The 16,922-nt window shown below is 43.1% G+C and overlaps 1 protein-coding gene across 1 annotated transcript in view; it reads right to left on the bottom strand.

Annotated features, from left to right (window-relative positions):
- LOC111959863 (caveolae-associated protein 2-like) overlaps positions 1 to 16,547 on the bottom strand; it is a 38,393-nt gene extending 21,846 nt beyond the window's left edge. Inside the window, exon 1 of the mRNA XM_023981698.2 lies at positions 15,703 to 16,547. Within this exon, the coding sequence (XP_023837466.1) occupies positions 15,703 to 16,248 (546 nt within the window). The 5' untranslated portion in view covers positions 16,249 to 16,547. The remainder of the gene's footprint in view (positions 1 to 15,702) is intronic.
- Between the last annotated feature and the right edge of the window lie 375 nt (positions 16,548 to 16,922).

Here is a 16,922-nt window from a genome sequence, read left to right as displayed (position 1 = left end):
GAGCCTTCCGCCAGACCGGATCAGCCAGACCGGATCAGCCAGAGCCTTCCGCCAGACCGGATCAGCCAGAGCCTTCACCAGCCATGAGCCGTCCAGAGCCGTCACCGAGCCATTGACCCGTCCAGAAAGCCGTCAGCAGCCATGACCGTCGCAGAGCCGTCAGCGAGCCATGACCGTCCAGAGCCGTCAGCGAGCCATGACCGTCCAGAGCCGTCAGCGAGCCATGACCGTCCAGAGCCGTCAGCGAGCCATGACCGTCCAGAGCCGTCAGCCAGCCATGACCGTCCAGAGCCGTCAACCACCAAGAGCGTCCAGAGCCGTCAGCGAGCCATGACCGTCCAGAGCCGTCAGCGAGCCATGACCGTCCAGAGCCGTCAGCGAGCCATGACCGTCCAGAGCCGTCAGCGAGCCATGACCGTCCAAGCCGTCAGCGAGCCATGACCGTCCGAGCGTCAGCCAGCCATGACCGTCCAGAGCCGTCAACCAGCCAAGAGCGTCCAGAAGCCAGTCAGCCAGGATCTGCCAGTCATTCTGGGTTGCCCCTCATTCTAGTGTTGCCCCTCATTCTAGTGTTGCCCCATCATCCGTGGCTGCTCCTTATCCTGGAGATGCCCTTAATTTAGGTGGGGTTTATTTGAGGGTGTCATTGTGGGGAAGCTACAGAAGCGGGGATTGATTATGGTGGGTGGGAACCACGCCCGGAGCCTAAGCCACCACCGTGGTCAGATGCCCACCCAGACCCTCCCCTAACTTTTGGTGGTGCGTTCGGAGTACGCACCTTGAGGGGGGGTATGTCACGTTCCTGACCTATTTTATGTTATTTTTGTATATGTTTAGTTGGTCAGGGCGTGAGTTGGGGTGGGCATTGTATGTTTGTGTTTAGATCACTGTTAATCAGCCTTATATGGGTTCTCAATCAGAGACAGGTGGTTTACGTTTTCCTCTGATTGGGAACCATATATAGGCTGGCTTTCACACTGTTTGTTGGTGGGTGATTGTCTCCTGTGTTTGTGTCTGCGCACCACACGGATTGTTTCGGTTGTATTTCGTTTTGATGTAGTCTGTTTCCTGCTCGTGTGTTCTTCGTGTCGTTATGTAAGTTCCATGTTCAGGTTTCGTCTACGTTGTCCGTTTGTTATTTTGTAATATTTCTAAAGTATAGTTCGGTTCTGTGTTCGTCTTTTCAATAAATCTATTATTGTCATCACACCTCGCTGCGTATTGGTCCACCGATCCTTCTCTCCTCTCCTCGTCCGAGGAGAGGAAGACGACATCCGTTACACAGGACGTGAGTTTTGGGTGGGCAGTCTATGTTTTGTGTTTCTATGTTGTTTAATGGGTACCTGATATGGTTCTCAATTAGCAGGCAGGTGGTTTTTCATGTTGAGCCGGCCTCATGACACCTGGCTCAATGCCCAATCTAGCCCTACCAGTGCGGGGAGGTGGAAAAACCCGCACCGGGCTATGCACACGTACAGGAGACACCGTGCGCTCTACTGCGTAACACGGTGTCTGCCCGTACTTCCGCTCTCCACGGTTAGCCTGGGAAGTGGGCGCAGGTCTCCTACCTGCCCTTGGCCCACCACCTCTTAGTCCCCCCCCCAAGAAATTTTTGGGTAGTACTCACGGGCTTTTCAGGCTTCCAGCCACGTCTCCTTGCTGCCTCCTCATACCACCGCTGTTGGGCTCTCGCTGCCTCCATCTCCTCACGAGCGCGGCGATATTCCCCAATGTGCGCCCAGTGTCCTTTTCCTTCCATGATTTCCTCCCAAGTCCACGARTCCTGGTTGCTCTGTTGAGCTCTCCCCCGCCGCTTGGTCCTAGGTTGGTGGGTGATTCTGTAACGGATGTCGTCTTCCTCCTCCTYGGACGAGGAGAGGAGAGAAGGATMGGTRGACCAATACGCAGCGAGGTGTGATGACATAATAGATTTATTGAAAAGACGAACACAGAACCGAACTATACTTTAGAAATATTACAAAATAACAAACGGACAACGTAGACGAAACCTGAACATGGAACTTACATAACGACACGAAGAACACACGAGCAGGAAACAGACTACATCAAAACGAAATACAACCGAAACAATCCCGTGTGGTGCGCAGACACAAACACAGGAGACAATCACCCACCAACAAACAGTGTGAACAGCCAGCCTATATATGGTTCCCAATCAGAGGAAAACGTAAACCACCTGTCTCTGATTGAGAACCATATAAGGCTGATTAACAGTGATCTAAACACAAAACATACAATGCCCACCCCAACTCACGCCCTGACCAACTAAACATATACAAAAATAACATAAAATAGGTCAGGAACGTGACATCCTGACCAACTAACACATACAAAACTAACAGAAAACAGGCCAGGAACGTGACAAGCTGAATATTTCCACAGGACAAAAATGGGACAAAAGCAAACACGTCTTCCTGCCACGCCATCTTGGAAAACCAAATAATTATAAATAAGAATAGAATGTTTCTAAACATTTCTACATTCATGTGGATGCTACCATGATTATGGATAATCCTGAATGAATCAGGAATAATTATGAGTGAGAAAGTTAGACACACAAATATCATAACCTCTCACCATTACAATAACAAGGGAGGTTAGCATTTTTGGGGGGCTATGATATTTATGCCTCTAACTTTCTCACTCATCATTAGTTAGAATTTTGTGTTTCTAAAATACATGGTTCTGGCTATAGCTAGCTAGCTAGCTAGCTCGACTAACAATAGGTGATGTAATAAAATACATCAGTTTGTAAATCAGTGTTCATTAAAAACACTATGCATAGCCTGTATACTTTACCTCTCCGGCTGACATGTTGAAAATAATGGCAATTGTTTACATAATCCATGCGTTGACTCCATTAGTTCTGGTCTGGCTCTCGTCCATGAAGAGTCAGGTGCATCTTGATATTGGCAATCAAATGGCGAGGGGATGAAGCTCATTGGCTGAAACTCTAATTGTTAACTTCTTCTTAATAGGAGGCGCTGTTTTCACTTTGGGAAAAAATCGTGCCCAAATTAAACGGCCTCGTACTCTGTTCTAGATCATACAATATTGCATATTATTATTACTATTGGATAGAAAACACTCTGAAGTTTCTAAAACTGTTTGAATTATATCTGTGAGTAAAACAGAACTCATTTGGCAGCAAACTTCCAAACAGGAAGTGAAAATTCTGAAAATGGGGCTCTGGGTCAGGGCCTGCCTATTCAACTGGCTTATATTTATGGATCTGTATGCACTTCATACGACTTCCACTAGATGTCAACAGGCAGTAGAATGTTGAATGGGGTGTCTAGCTTGATGTGAGACCGAATGAGAGCTTTTGGAGGTCCGCTCTTTTGTCAGTATTCAACTGCGCACCAGGAAACCTCACATTGTCTTCTGAAATGCGTTACGTATACACGACGAAATGCTCCGGCTCTGATTTTATTGGATACATATGAGAAAAACATCATAAAGTAGGATTTTCAACCGAGTTTGACCAGTTTATTCAACGTTTATTGGGAATTTTGGAATTTTTCGTTCCATGCGCAAAGATTTCTTGGACATGTGCCCTCCACATGGCTAGCCAAAGTTGCTAATTCGACAGAAGAAATGGACATTCTAAAACAAAACAACGATTTATTCTGGAACTAGGACTCCTTGCACAACATTCTGATGGAAGATCATCAAAGGAAGAGAATATTTATGATGTTATTTCGTATTTTTGTGGAATATGTTGGCTCCAACAAGGCGGAGAATAGGTGAGCGCTGTCTCACAATATTGCATGCTGTATGTTGTACTAAAGTTATTTTTTTAAATCTAACACAGCGGTTGCATTAAGAACCAGTGTATCTTTCATTTGCTGTACAACATGTATTTTTTAGTAAAGTTTATGATGAGGTCTTTGGTTAGATTACGTGACTGTCCAAAATATCTCCGGACAATTTGGTGCATCATGGCTACATGTTCACAATGTAAAACCAGGATTTGTACCTCTAAATATGCACATTTTCGAACAAAACATAAATGTATTGTATAACATGATGTTATAAGACTGTCATCTGATGAAGTTGTTCAAGGTTAGTGATAAATTTTATCTCTATTTGTGGGTTTTGTGAAAGCTACCTTTGCGGTGGAAACATGGTGAAAACATGTATTTGGCTATTGTGGTGAGCTAATATAAATATATATTGTGTTTTCGCTGTAAAACACTTAAAAAAATCGTAAATATTGGCTGGATTCACAAGATGTTTATCTTTCATTTGCTGTACACCATGTATTTTTCATAAATGTTTTATGATGAGTATTTATGTATTTCACGTTGCTCTCTGTAATTATTCTGTCTGTTTTGGTGCTATTTGTGATGGTGGCTGCAATGTAAAACTACGATTTATACCTCAAATATGCACATTTTCGAACAAAACATAAATGTATTGTATAACATGATGTTATAAGACTGTCATCTGATGAAGTTGTTCAAAGGTTAGTGATTAATTTTATCTCTATTTGTGGGTTTTGTGAAAGCTACCTTTGCGGTGGAAACATGGTGAAAACATGTATTTGGCTATTGTGGTGAGCTAATATAAATATATATTGTGTTTTCGCTGTAAAACATTTAAAAAATAGGAAATGATGGCTGGATTCACAAGATGTTTATCTTTCATTTGCTGTATTGGACTTGTGATTTCATGAAATTATATTATATGATATCCCTGTCCCGTTAGGCTAGGCTATGCTAGTCAGGTTTTTTGAAGAGGAGGATCCCGGATCCGGGAGAGAGAAGCGGTAGGCGGGGCTGGACCATGTGGACCAAGCTTGCAGTATTTCACCAAATTATTTGGAGATTCCCTCAGTAGGCAAAATGCCAGCCCGCAGTTTAAAAAGTTGGTTTCCAACTAGGGATTTAGTGGCTAACTGAGGTAAGACAATGAATACGGTTACATACACACAATGCGATTATTGTGGATTGTCAGATTATTATAATAGTTTCATTAAAACATTTTCATGCTTTGAAGAACGATTTCCCTCATAATCCTGTAACAATAAGGCTAGTACGAACTCGAACCCAGGCGCAGAGAAACACAGCAAGCAGAGGTAAGGGTAAATCCAGAACTTTTACTTAGTCTTAACAGAAACAAGGCAAGAGTACACTATTGAGACCTAAGCAAAGATCCAGGCCAACTGAGGAACCTAAATAACAAGGTAACCAGGTGAACAGAGAAGGTAATTAAACACAGGTGAATCCAATAAGTAATAATCAGGGTAACCTGGAAACTAGACAACAGGGCAAGGGTTCCCACCAGCAGTAACCTAAGGAAACAGCAATCAAATAACACAGAAACTGTGACAAATCCGGTTTACATGGACACATCTGAAATCAGGCTACCTGATGGCACTCTGATAAACGCAGAAAATCATCAAACTAAATAATTGTTCTACCACAGCGAACATGTTATTTTTTTGGGAAGCAAATTTGATTCTGAGTTCAGACATACAAAGTTTGTATGTGAAAACTACTTAGAAGACACTTACGTTCAGTTGTTCCGAACTCACTTCACTTGCTCAAAAGAGGGAGGCTCACTTACCTCAAATACACTGGTGGAATGCCGATTAAGGTGTTTCCAAATCAAATCAAACCAAATTGTATTTGTCACATGCGCCGAATACAACACATGTAGACCTTACACTGAAATGCTTACTTACTTAACCTACAATGCAGTTTTAAGAAAAATACCCCCCAATAATAAAAATGAATAAAAGTAACAAATAATTGAAGAGCAGAAGTAAAATAACAATAGTGAGGCTATATACAAGGGGTACCGGTACAGAGTCAATGTGTGGGGGCACCGATTAGTCGAGGTAATTGAGGTAATATGTACATGTAGGTAGATTTATTAAAGTGACTACGCATAGATAATAACAGAGAGTAATCTGGGTAGCCAGTTGATTAGATGTTCAGGAGTCTAATGACTTGGGGGTGGAAGCTGTTTAGAAACCTCTTGGACCTAGACTTGGTGCTCTGGTATCGCTTGCCGTGCAGTAGCAGAGAGAACAGTCTATGACTAGGGTGGCTGGAGTCTTTGACAATTTTAAGGGGCTTCCTCCCACACCGCCTGGTATAGAGGTCCAGGATGGCAGGAAGCTTGGCCCCAGTGATGTACTGGGCCGTGCGCACTACCCTCTGTAGTACCCTGCGGTCGGAGGCTGAGCAGTTGCCATACCAGACAGTGATGCAACCCATCAGGATGCTCTCGATGGTGCAGCTGTAGTACCTTTTGAGGATCTGAGGACCCATGCCAAATATTTTCAGTTGCCTGAGGGGGAATAGGTTTTGTCGTTCCCTCTTCACCACTATATTGATGTGCTTGGACCATGTTAGTTTGTTGGTGATGTGCACGCCAAGGAACTTGAAGCTTTCATTCCTGCTCCACTGCAGCCCCGTCGATGAGAAGGGGGACGTGCTTAGTCCTCCTTTTCCTGTAGTCCACAATCATGTCATTTGTCTTGATCACGTTGAGGGAGAGGTTGTTGTCCTTGCACCACACAGTCAGGTCTCTGACCTCCACCCTATAGGCTCTAGGTAGATAGTGTGGTCTGCAGCTTATCATGAGATACTCTACCTCAGGTGAGCAAAACCTCGAGACTTCCTTAGATATCGTGCACCAGCTGTTGTTTACAACTATACATAGACTGCCACCCCTTGTCTCACCAGATGCTGCTGTTCTATCCTGCCGGTACAGTGTATAACCCGCCAGCTGTATGTTATTCATGTCATCGTTCAGCCACTACTCGGTGAAACATAAGATATTACAGTTTTTAATGTCCCGTTGGTAGGATATACGTTCATCCATTTTATTATCCAACGATTGTAAATTGTCCACTAGTACCGATGGCAAAGGCAGATTAGCCACTCGTCACCTGATCCTCACAAGGCACCCTGATCTCCTTCCGCGAAACCTCAGTCTCTTTCTCCTGCGAATGACGTGGATCAGGGCCTGTTCTGGTGTCTGGAGTAAATCGCTCTCGTCCGACACATTAATAAAAATATATTGTCCAATTCAAGGTGAGTAATCGCTGTTCTGATGTCCAGAAGCTCTTTTCGGTCATGAGAGATCGTAGCAAAAATATTATGTACATTTACATTACATTTACATTTACATTTAAGTCATTTGTACATGTACAAAATACGTTACAAACAATGAGAGAAAAAACAAACAAAAGAGCACGGTTGGTTAAGAGCCCATAAAACGCTATCCATCCTCTCCGGCACCATACAAGTCCTAATAATTAAAAAGATTGCTCAGAAAACCAGGTATTTTGATCGGCGTATGCTTGCTTTGATTTTGACCTTCTGAAGATAAGCAGAGTAAAGTGTTTACATGACTATTGCATAATCTTCCTACTGCCATAATCAGTTTATTATCGAATTATTAGTGTGCATGTAAACGTACTCAGTAATTCTGCTCATAGATTATGCATGCATAAACCACACATTGAAACGTCCAACCCAAAACAATAGGTTTAAAACATACTGAGGTAGTTTAGCACAATTTGCCAAAGTCCTTTAAGCATTATTTGTGGTTAACACACTTGGGACCCACCCTCACCTGGTCTCAACCTCTTGGTTGGCAGCAAACTGACCTTCCTGCCACACCATCAGGTCAGGGAGTGTGACAGAGATCAGCCACAGTAAGTTAGTGTAAATATTACAATAACTACTTGCAGCAAACTGACAGTAAGTTATTGATAATTAAACATGATCTTCCCAGGGACCAACAGCAATTAAGTTCATGAAACATGAACAGTGCAGCTCCTGATTGACACAAGTTCTTACAAAGAAAGTAGAACTGGGAGTGGATAAATGAGGCTCTCAAACTTTATGAACATAACGATAAAACCACTTAAATTGGTACAACATTTCCACTAACGATTGGCACAAATACAAAATATTTCAGAAGATGCACCCAAATATGCTAATGAGACCCCATCAAATCTCAAGTGAGGTTGACTCCCAAGTAATCAGAATGTAGCTGGTCTGCAAAACCACTACCATCATTATCATATTGCCATGCATGCTATATGTGACCCGATTCAGGAAACAAGGCGTATGTCGCAAGTCACGACTTCACAAGAGAGCCGTTTGAATGTAATTTTTTACATTTTTATCAAAATGCGTTTTTTGGCAGAAATGCCTTCTCGAACATGTGAACTTTCATGTACCTTAATAACAAACTTGTATGACATCCGTAAGTACAAATACAATTGTTAAATTACGAGCCTTGTTGGTTAAGCCCCAGAAAAAGTCAGCAACCTAGCCATGATTGGCTGAGATAATGAGTGAGCTGTAAATGCAGAGAGAGGAGTTCGGATTGGTCTGCCATATAGAAGGCTTCTGTCTATTTGAGCTCGTCAGTCTGTGTTGGTAATCCTGAAATGTATTGTGTAGTGGAGCTGCATAAGTGTTGCTCTCCACTTTCTGGAGGATCAAGTTTTGAAATCAGTGGAATTAGAGTATGATAGCTAAAGACATGGATAAAACACTTGTCTCCGAATTACCTCTTCAAACTAAGGGCAACTGTGATATGGCATTCCTGACAGGGAGTCCATCGTGCAAGATGATGTATACAGGTAAGATAGTCTAGCGTTAGCTAGCTACATTTTCAGATTTTACAMATTTCTAATTTTGACAGATAGTGGTTTAATTTAAAGCTAAAGTGTACTGTTAGCTAGCTAGCTAACGTTAGCTGGCTGGCTCCCTAGCTGATGTTATTATTAGTTTCCCAGTGCCGTTTGTTTTTCTAGTTAGAGCCTAATGTTAGCTAACTAACATTGCACCTGGTTGGATAGCTCCCAGCACTGTGGCATTGTTGGCACTTTGTTCATTGTTGATTAACTAGCTAACGTTTGCTGGCTGGCTCGTTAGCTAACGTTATGTGACGTGTGTGATCTTAAAAGTTGTTTACCTAGTTAGGTTCATTGTTTACCTAGCTAGCTAGCCATATGTCTTAAGCTAAAGTGTACTGTTAGCAAGCTAGCTAACGTTAGCTGGCTAGCTCTTTAGCTGATGTTATTATTCGTTTCCCAGAGCCTTTTTCTTTTCTAGTTAGAGCCTATTGTTAGCTAGCTAACATTGAACCTGGTTGGTTAGCTCCCAGCACTGTGGCATTGTTGGCACTGTTCATTGTCGTTTAACTAGCTAACGTTAGCTGGCTGGCTCGTTAGCTAACGTTACGTGTGTACAACACCCGTTGAATATGGCCGGTGTCAGTAAACTTATGCAAAAAAGCAAAATGAAATTGTTGCCAGCAGAGCTGGTTAAGCTATTTCATGTTATCCAGAGGTAAACAAATCATTGGCCAGAGCGTCAAGTGTGAGCGCCAAGAGCGAATTGAGATGGGTGGGGCTAAGAGGGTGTGAACGATGCTGTATAGGTGTAGACAAAGCAGAGCTCTTCACTAGATACCAAAACATTCAAAGGCGATTTTCTCAAAAGTGAGTTTACAAGTTGATCAACTTTCCCGTTGTTCCTCAAATGCAGTGTATGATATATTATTGTGTAGCTTTGAATCTCTACTTTTATCCAATGTAAAAAACACCATTTCAAATTTTGCTACATAAGACTGAATCCAGGTGGTGAGTCACATATTGCAGTTAGATGTTTTAAATTGTTTGTTTCAATATCTGTGTTTTTGCATGTACATTGATTAATCAGCATAGAACATGCTGGTTGGCCTGCAGAACGCTAGACCATACTGTTCAGACCAGCTTGACCAGCAGCCGACCAGCACTGGGGTATTTGTCTCCGCTCTGCTGACAAGTATTTTTCTACTCTCATACAGGAGTAATAAAGGCCTAGTGCACTCATTTGGTGGGAAAAAATATATTTGTTTATTTTATTTATTATTATAATTGTTTTATATATATACATTTTTTTAAAGGCCTCACCACCCCTATTTCCTGGGGCTATGCTTGATTGTTCCAGTGTTTACTTGGACTTTACTTGGAAACTTCTATTTGAGGTCAAAGGTCAAATCAACACAGAGAATTAGAAAAATTTTCTCAAGCCCTAGTTTGTTGGGCTATTTTTTTCTCTTTCCTCAGCCTCTCTTTTGGACCTTTAGACGTTGTCCTGTGACTGTGGATGAATGGCTGCCTGTGCCATGGTTCAAATGTCAAAAAGGAACAAAGAGAAGCAAGATGACATGAACTCCCATCTGGATTGAGGCCACTGAAAGATAACTATTGTTTTCTCTTTCCTACTGTAGCTCTGTGAGACAATTAGCCTCTTTGGCTTGGTTTGATCCCCGCAGGTTTCCCTCAGTCACCTCTTCTCCTCCAATTAGATTCTGTAATCCTTTCAGATAAGTCACCACCTGCGTGTGGAACATAACCAAAGCGCTTTGTGTGTGTGTGTGTGTGTGTGTGTGTGTGTGTGTGTGTGTGTGTGTGTGTGTGTGTGTGTGTGTGTGTGTGTGTGTGTGTGTGCATGAGTCATGACACACACACACACACACTCCTTGGAGTTATGGGCCTTTGAGGACTAAATTTGCTAATTAAAATTAAGAAATACAAAAATATATATATTTGGATACAGTTGTGTGTTCACTAAACTGTTGAATTATAGCCCTCACAGCATACAAATGGACTTAACCTGGTCCAAAATAAACATGTTTTTATTGAATAATACAATAGTTTTTGCTCATTTCCTAGTGTTATCATTTTGTCTAATTGACTTCACATATGTCCTTTCCTCCTTTCCCTTCTCTATCCCTCGATTTTTCATTTCAGCTATTTCACTCTGTTCCCCTCTCTCTGTTGTCATTTTCTCTCTTTCTACTTCTCCCTCTCTCTCTCCTTCCCCCACTTTTATACACTTCTCTCTCTCCATAGCCTGTTCAAAAATAGGGAGATTAAAATAGGAATAAACTCCAAAGGGAAAATGAGACCGATAACAAAGAGAGGAGCCACAGGGTAAACAAACAGGCTTGTTCACTTGAGTCTGTAGGACTACCTTCCTGTCTCCACAGACAGAGAGCCACATTAGGTTGTGGGACAGAAACAGGGTTGTGTTTTTTATATATTTTCAATGGAAAACTTGTTACAGTTAGTGCCTCCTTGTTCCAGTCTGATTTATTCCGTTTGGTGCCTAATGAACATGACCCAGATGAGTATTGGGATTCAAGGCCCTCTTTCGTGTTGCGATAGGTGTCACTGAACCAAACTCATCCATGGACATCGGGGATAACGAAACGGAAGGCTTTGTTGTTTGAAAGAGAGGTAAAATCAAAACGCTTGCAAGGAGAGGATATTTGTACGTGAGTGTGAGCTTCAGTGGTATTACCATGCCTTGAGCTAGGTTAAGTGAGCCTTGCCTACTGGAACATAACACCTGAGAGATGTAGGCACGCACGCACACACACACACACACACACACACAAATCACAGCTGCACCCTCAAGCCAGTCTTGTTCTCCTGCTAGGACCTGTGGAAATAGATCTATTCTACAACATAGACGCTATGGAGTTGACTATGCATCCCTTAACTGACACATGTACAAACAGCTACACGACATCAACGTTGTTGAATAGAATGATATGAGAGCGCAATAAACACAGTGACTGACTGGCAAGGCCTGAAGTTAGTTAATCATATTTATGTCTAGTTAGGCTTTTCCTGTGTTCAAATGATAGGCCTTGTTGGAATACTTTAGAAATGTYTCCTTCCTTTCTACCTTCCTTGAAGTAATCGTATATCTGAATTGGTTGGATTGGTAATGGGATGGTATAGTAAAGTGGTGGTAACCTTACTTTCAACTATCCAATCCCTTATAGATGTGTGCTTATTTCAAGGAAACAAGGAGGGAAGGAAGCATTTCTAAGTATTCAAAGAATGATTAGTTGTATCAGGGGTTAAATTGGAAAAAACTGGGTGAGGCAGCTAAAGCAGGACTGGCTCTGCCTTATCCTGCATAAGGAACTTGGATAAATAAACCTAATACCAGTGCTTACTCACTGCCGCCGATGCTGACAAGCCTAGAGACCATTGGTCAAGAGTTCTGTGACAATGGCAGTAAAGTCTTAATGAATCAAAGCTGACTACTGAAATCTTCAATTTAATTCAGAAATCTATTTATATGATGCCAAAATCTTTCATTCTTAATTCAAGTGTGTTTGTTAAAAATTATGATTGACAAATACAATGGGCAAGACCAAAGATCACTCAACTTGCGATCTGTTTGCACTCTCCAGCACGAATACACAGTTATCCAAAGTTGCTCAGATCAAATGTATTAAAGAACGTCTTTCGATAAGGCTGTGTTTCGTTTTCTTGATGCAGCACGTTTTGTTTGGTTGTGAAATGTGTTTTCATTCAATGCTGTTGGATTTTAATGTGTTTTGATTGTGTGTGATAAAAGGTCATCACTTCCTTTCCCATCCTACCCCTCCAATCCCTCTACTCATCTTGAAAACTGCACACATGCACACACACACGCACACGCAAACACACACAAACAGATGCCTGCACACGTGCACATGCACTTGTGCATGCATGTGCACACTCATGCACAAACACACATGCATGGAACTGCACAGCAAAATGTGTCACATTCCACGGTTGTATGACTATACCTCTTTCCCATTTTAATGTAAATTAATCTTTACCCTCTCGCTAATCCAAGACCTTTCCCCTCCCCTTGGTATCAAGAACCAACTTTGTCACAACCAGAAGCTACCACATGGCATTGGACTTTTCTGTTTTGTGGCTGGGAAGGGGAGAATATGTGTCTCCCCACGAAAGAGGGGAGGTCAGGGAGACAGGAAAAGCACTGGAGCACAAACACAAACAAACAACGGGCCAATCTACGAACTACACTAAGCACTACATTTCCCTCTGGCCTCGTTAGGGGTCGTTAAAGGGAGAGGAGCACCCGAGGGGCAGGGCCTTGTCAGCCTGTCCATGGCAGTGCCATATTTACCAAGCGCCCTTGGGAGCAGCGCGGCGGCATTTCCAACTTGTGTGGCACGTACAGAGCACCGTGTGTTCTCAATCAATGTGTGGACGAATCAGCAGAGAGATATTTTCCAGGCCAGGAGCAAACAAAAGACAAAAGAGAGCTCAGGGGTGCGGAGTAAGAATCTAAATGCCTTATCAGTGAGTTGCGTATTTTGTGACTTGTAACGTGTCCTTTGTAGCACTGTGTGACAGAATGGCATCCTCTGATGTTTGTTTTTTTACTCTTACTGTATGTTGCTGGTCATACAGTACAGATAATGCTATCATTATTACCCATCAGTATTCCCCATGACCCCATCATCATTATGTCACACCATTTTAGACCATAACACTATAAGGACTCAAAACAGTTAAGCAATTGTACGTAGGCAAGAACTATAGAGATTACCTGTGGATAACCAACTCCAATGCACAACCACCAGACTAGAGTCATGCAGTTGGAGCCAATGTGCAGTATTTGCACCTGTTGCTATTGAACAAGAGCAGTAGCACCTGGGAAACCAGATAAGATCAGTGACTATGAGTTCTCAGGGCTTAGCCTGTGTCAATATGACTTGCCTTTTTCCTGACTGAACACATACAGTATCAAGCCCTATCAAATCATTCAAGAATATACTGGCCACTCAATAATTCCGTATATTTAATATAATGGAGCTAGGACTGACCAAAGAGTAAGGTTGGGAAACACTATTCAAATACTATTAAAATCATCTGATCACACCTTTTATGTGTTGGCTCAGTTGGTAAGAGCATGACACTAATAATCTTTAGTTTCAGGTTGAATTCCCGCAGGGATCACAGTCACATATTAAATGTGAATGCAGTAATTGTACTGTAAGTGTCTGCGGTGGTATATTATACTTTTATACATTATATTATTATTTATATATTGTAAATCACTTCAGTAATCAGAGAGGAGGAAAAGCAAGATGCATTCACTCTTAATGCATAGATCTAATAGTTCTACTTACTTCGTTTTTTGGGGTATCTGTACTTTACTTTACTACTTATATTTTTGACAACTTTTACTTTTACTTCACTACATTCCTGAAGAAAATAATGTACTTTTTACTCCATACATTTTCCCTGACGTACTCGTTACATTTTGAATTCTTAGCAGGACAGGAAAATGATCCGATTCACCCAATGAACATCCCTGGTCATCCCTACTGCCTCTGATCTGGCGGACTCACTACACACAAATGCTTCGTTTGTAAATGATGTCTAAGTGTTGGAGTGTGCCCCTGGCTATCCGTAAGTGTTAAAAACAATAAAATTGTGCCGTCTGGAGAACTTATTTATACTTTTACTTCTGATACTTAAGTATATTTAAAATCAAATACTTTTAGACTTTTACTCAAGTAGTATTTTACTGGGTGACTTTCACTTTTACTTGAGTCATTTTCTATTAAGGTATCTTTACTTTTACTTAAGTATGACAATTGGGCACTTTTTCCACCACTGATTGTAGATCATTATACATAATGGCCATTTGGTCTTGATAACAGATCTAGTTTAAGTGCGAGTTGTGATCTACGCTTTTCTTTATTATCCTCTCCGCAGTGTCCCATCCACACCACAAACCATCCTCACACAGCTTGCACACACCACACACACACACACACACACCACACACACACACACACACACACACACACACACACACACACACACACACCACACACACACACCAACACCACACACACACACACTCTCTCTCGCTCTCACTCTCACTCTCACTTTTACATATCCAAAGAGCTCTTCAAAACACCACTCCCTCTGTAGTTACATGTTTACACCATGTCTCTCTCTCTCTCACACAGCTGCAAAGCCTGTCATTTACACACAACACAAACATTACAGTGTAGACCGCACTCATAAACACCCTTGCATTAGCACCCAACGTCCACAATCAGTTTGACGGACACACACACACACACACACACTACTTTCAACATTCTCCCAAACCTTTTTAACATTCTGTTTCTCACTCTCACACACTAGACACATATGCACACAAACACTTTTTTTACCCCGTTTTTTCCCCAATTTCATGGTATCCAATTGGTAGTTACAGTCTTGTCTCGTCGCTGCAACTCCCGTACAGACTCAGGAGAGGCGAAGGTCAAGAGCCATGAGTCCTCCGAAACACAACCCAACCCAACCAAGCCGCACTGCTTCTTGACACAATGCCCACTTAACCCAGAAGCCAGCCACACCAATGTGTCAGAGGAAACACTGTGCATCTGGCGACCGTGTCAGTGTCAGTGTCAGTGTGCACTGTGCCCGGCCCGCCACAGGAGTAGCTAGTGTGCGATGGGACAAGGACATCCCTGCCGGCCAAACCCTCCCCTAACCTGGATGACGCTGGACCAATTGTGCACCGCACAATGKGTCTCCCGGTCGCGGCCGGCTGCAACAGAGCCTGGACTCGAACCCAGAATATCTAGTGGCACAGCTAGCACTGCGATGCAGAGCCTTAGACCATTGTGCCATTCGGGAGGCCCTACAAACAAACACTTTTAACACGTTTAACATTGTTCCATCTCCTTCTCTCACAACCCCCAAACACACTTCTTACATTTCTTTCATTCTCTCAATATTCTCTCTTCCTCACCACTTTTCCCTTTTCCCCTKACACTAAACCACATCCATCCATCCATCCACCCCTCTATCCCTACCTGGAAAATGAGTACTTTGAAATGGTTCCTCTTGAGCAGGTGTCCATGGTTGGCCTCCAGCCGCTTCACCTGCGACGCCTGCTTGTCCAGACGCTCCCGCACCTCCTTCATGTGGGTGTTGACCTTGTGCGAGCGCTCCAGCAGCTTGCTCACGCTGTTGGACGTGCTGGTGTGGTTCTTGGAMAGGCGAGTCACGTCGCCTTGGACCCCTTGCACGGCGCCCTCCAGGTCAGCCTGGCGCTGCTCCATGCGCAGCTGGTTCTCCTGCACCGCCTCCAGCATATTGACCAGCTTGTCGAGTAGAGCCACCACTGTGATGGCACTCACCTGATCCTTGGCCATGGGACTGGTGGGACTTCCGGGGCTCCCGGGGGTTTTCAAGCCCAGCCTGGAGAGGGTGTCAGTGGGGGAGGAGGGAGCCGAGCTGGGGCTGAAGCTGGGCACCAGGAGGTCCATGTTGTCTTGCTGTGCATGGTACTGCTGGGGGTTGACCAAAATGCTGCTGCTGTTGCTGAGGCGCTCGGCGTGCGATGAGTCTTCTCCCATGGCCACAGGGTGGAGGGGGTTAAATGCCCTGTTTTGAAGAGGGAGAATGTGGACTGTCTAGTTCTGAGATGTGAAAAGTCTCAGTCAGTTGGTGGTTGTTGTTGTTGCTGTTTTCAGTAGCTCCAGAGGAGGAATGAGAAGGTAACAGAGATTCTAGCTCCAGAGGAGGAATGAGAAGGTAACAGAGATTCTCTTCTCTTGATTGTTTTGATGTCCCCTCCCCTTTTTTACACTGTGTAGTAGAGCAAGCGTTGTATGTACACTCCCATTTTTCTCCTCCCTTTTTTCTCTCTCTCTCACTTTCTCTCTTTCTCTCTCAGTTTCATATTGTGCCGTTTTATCACACCCACTTATCTACTCCTCTCTCTCGCTCTCTCTACTCAGTGGTAGGCTTTTAAAAACCTCCCCCAAAGCCAGAGGCAGGGGTGTGGTTGTCCTGGTAACAGGTCTAGCCCTAAATTGCTAGAGACAAGTGAGCCAGAGGTTGCCACTGTGTGCGTTCATGTGACTTCTCTAACTACACTGTCTATCTGCATGCATGAATGAATCTGTAAAGTCAGTTTGAGTGCCAATTTAATTCTATGAGCATTTCTGATGTTGTGTATTTGCCTATTCCATTGTGTATGTCTCTCTCCCAGGTTCCGATTTGTTTGTAGTTTGCAGTTGGTTTGCAG

Source organism: Salvelinus sp. IW2-2015, linkage group LG36, assembly GCF_002910315.2.
Source record: "Salvelinus sp. IW2-2015 linkage group LG36, ASM291031v2, whole genome shotgun sequence".
In the NCBI taxonomy this organism is placed as follows: Eukaryota; Metazoa; Chordata; class Actinopteri; order Salmoniformes; family Salmonidae; genus Salvelinus; species Salvelinus sp. IW2-2015.
Note: the sequence above shows the minus strand (reverse complement) of the source record. Positions and strands in the feature narration are given on the sequence as shown.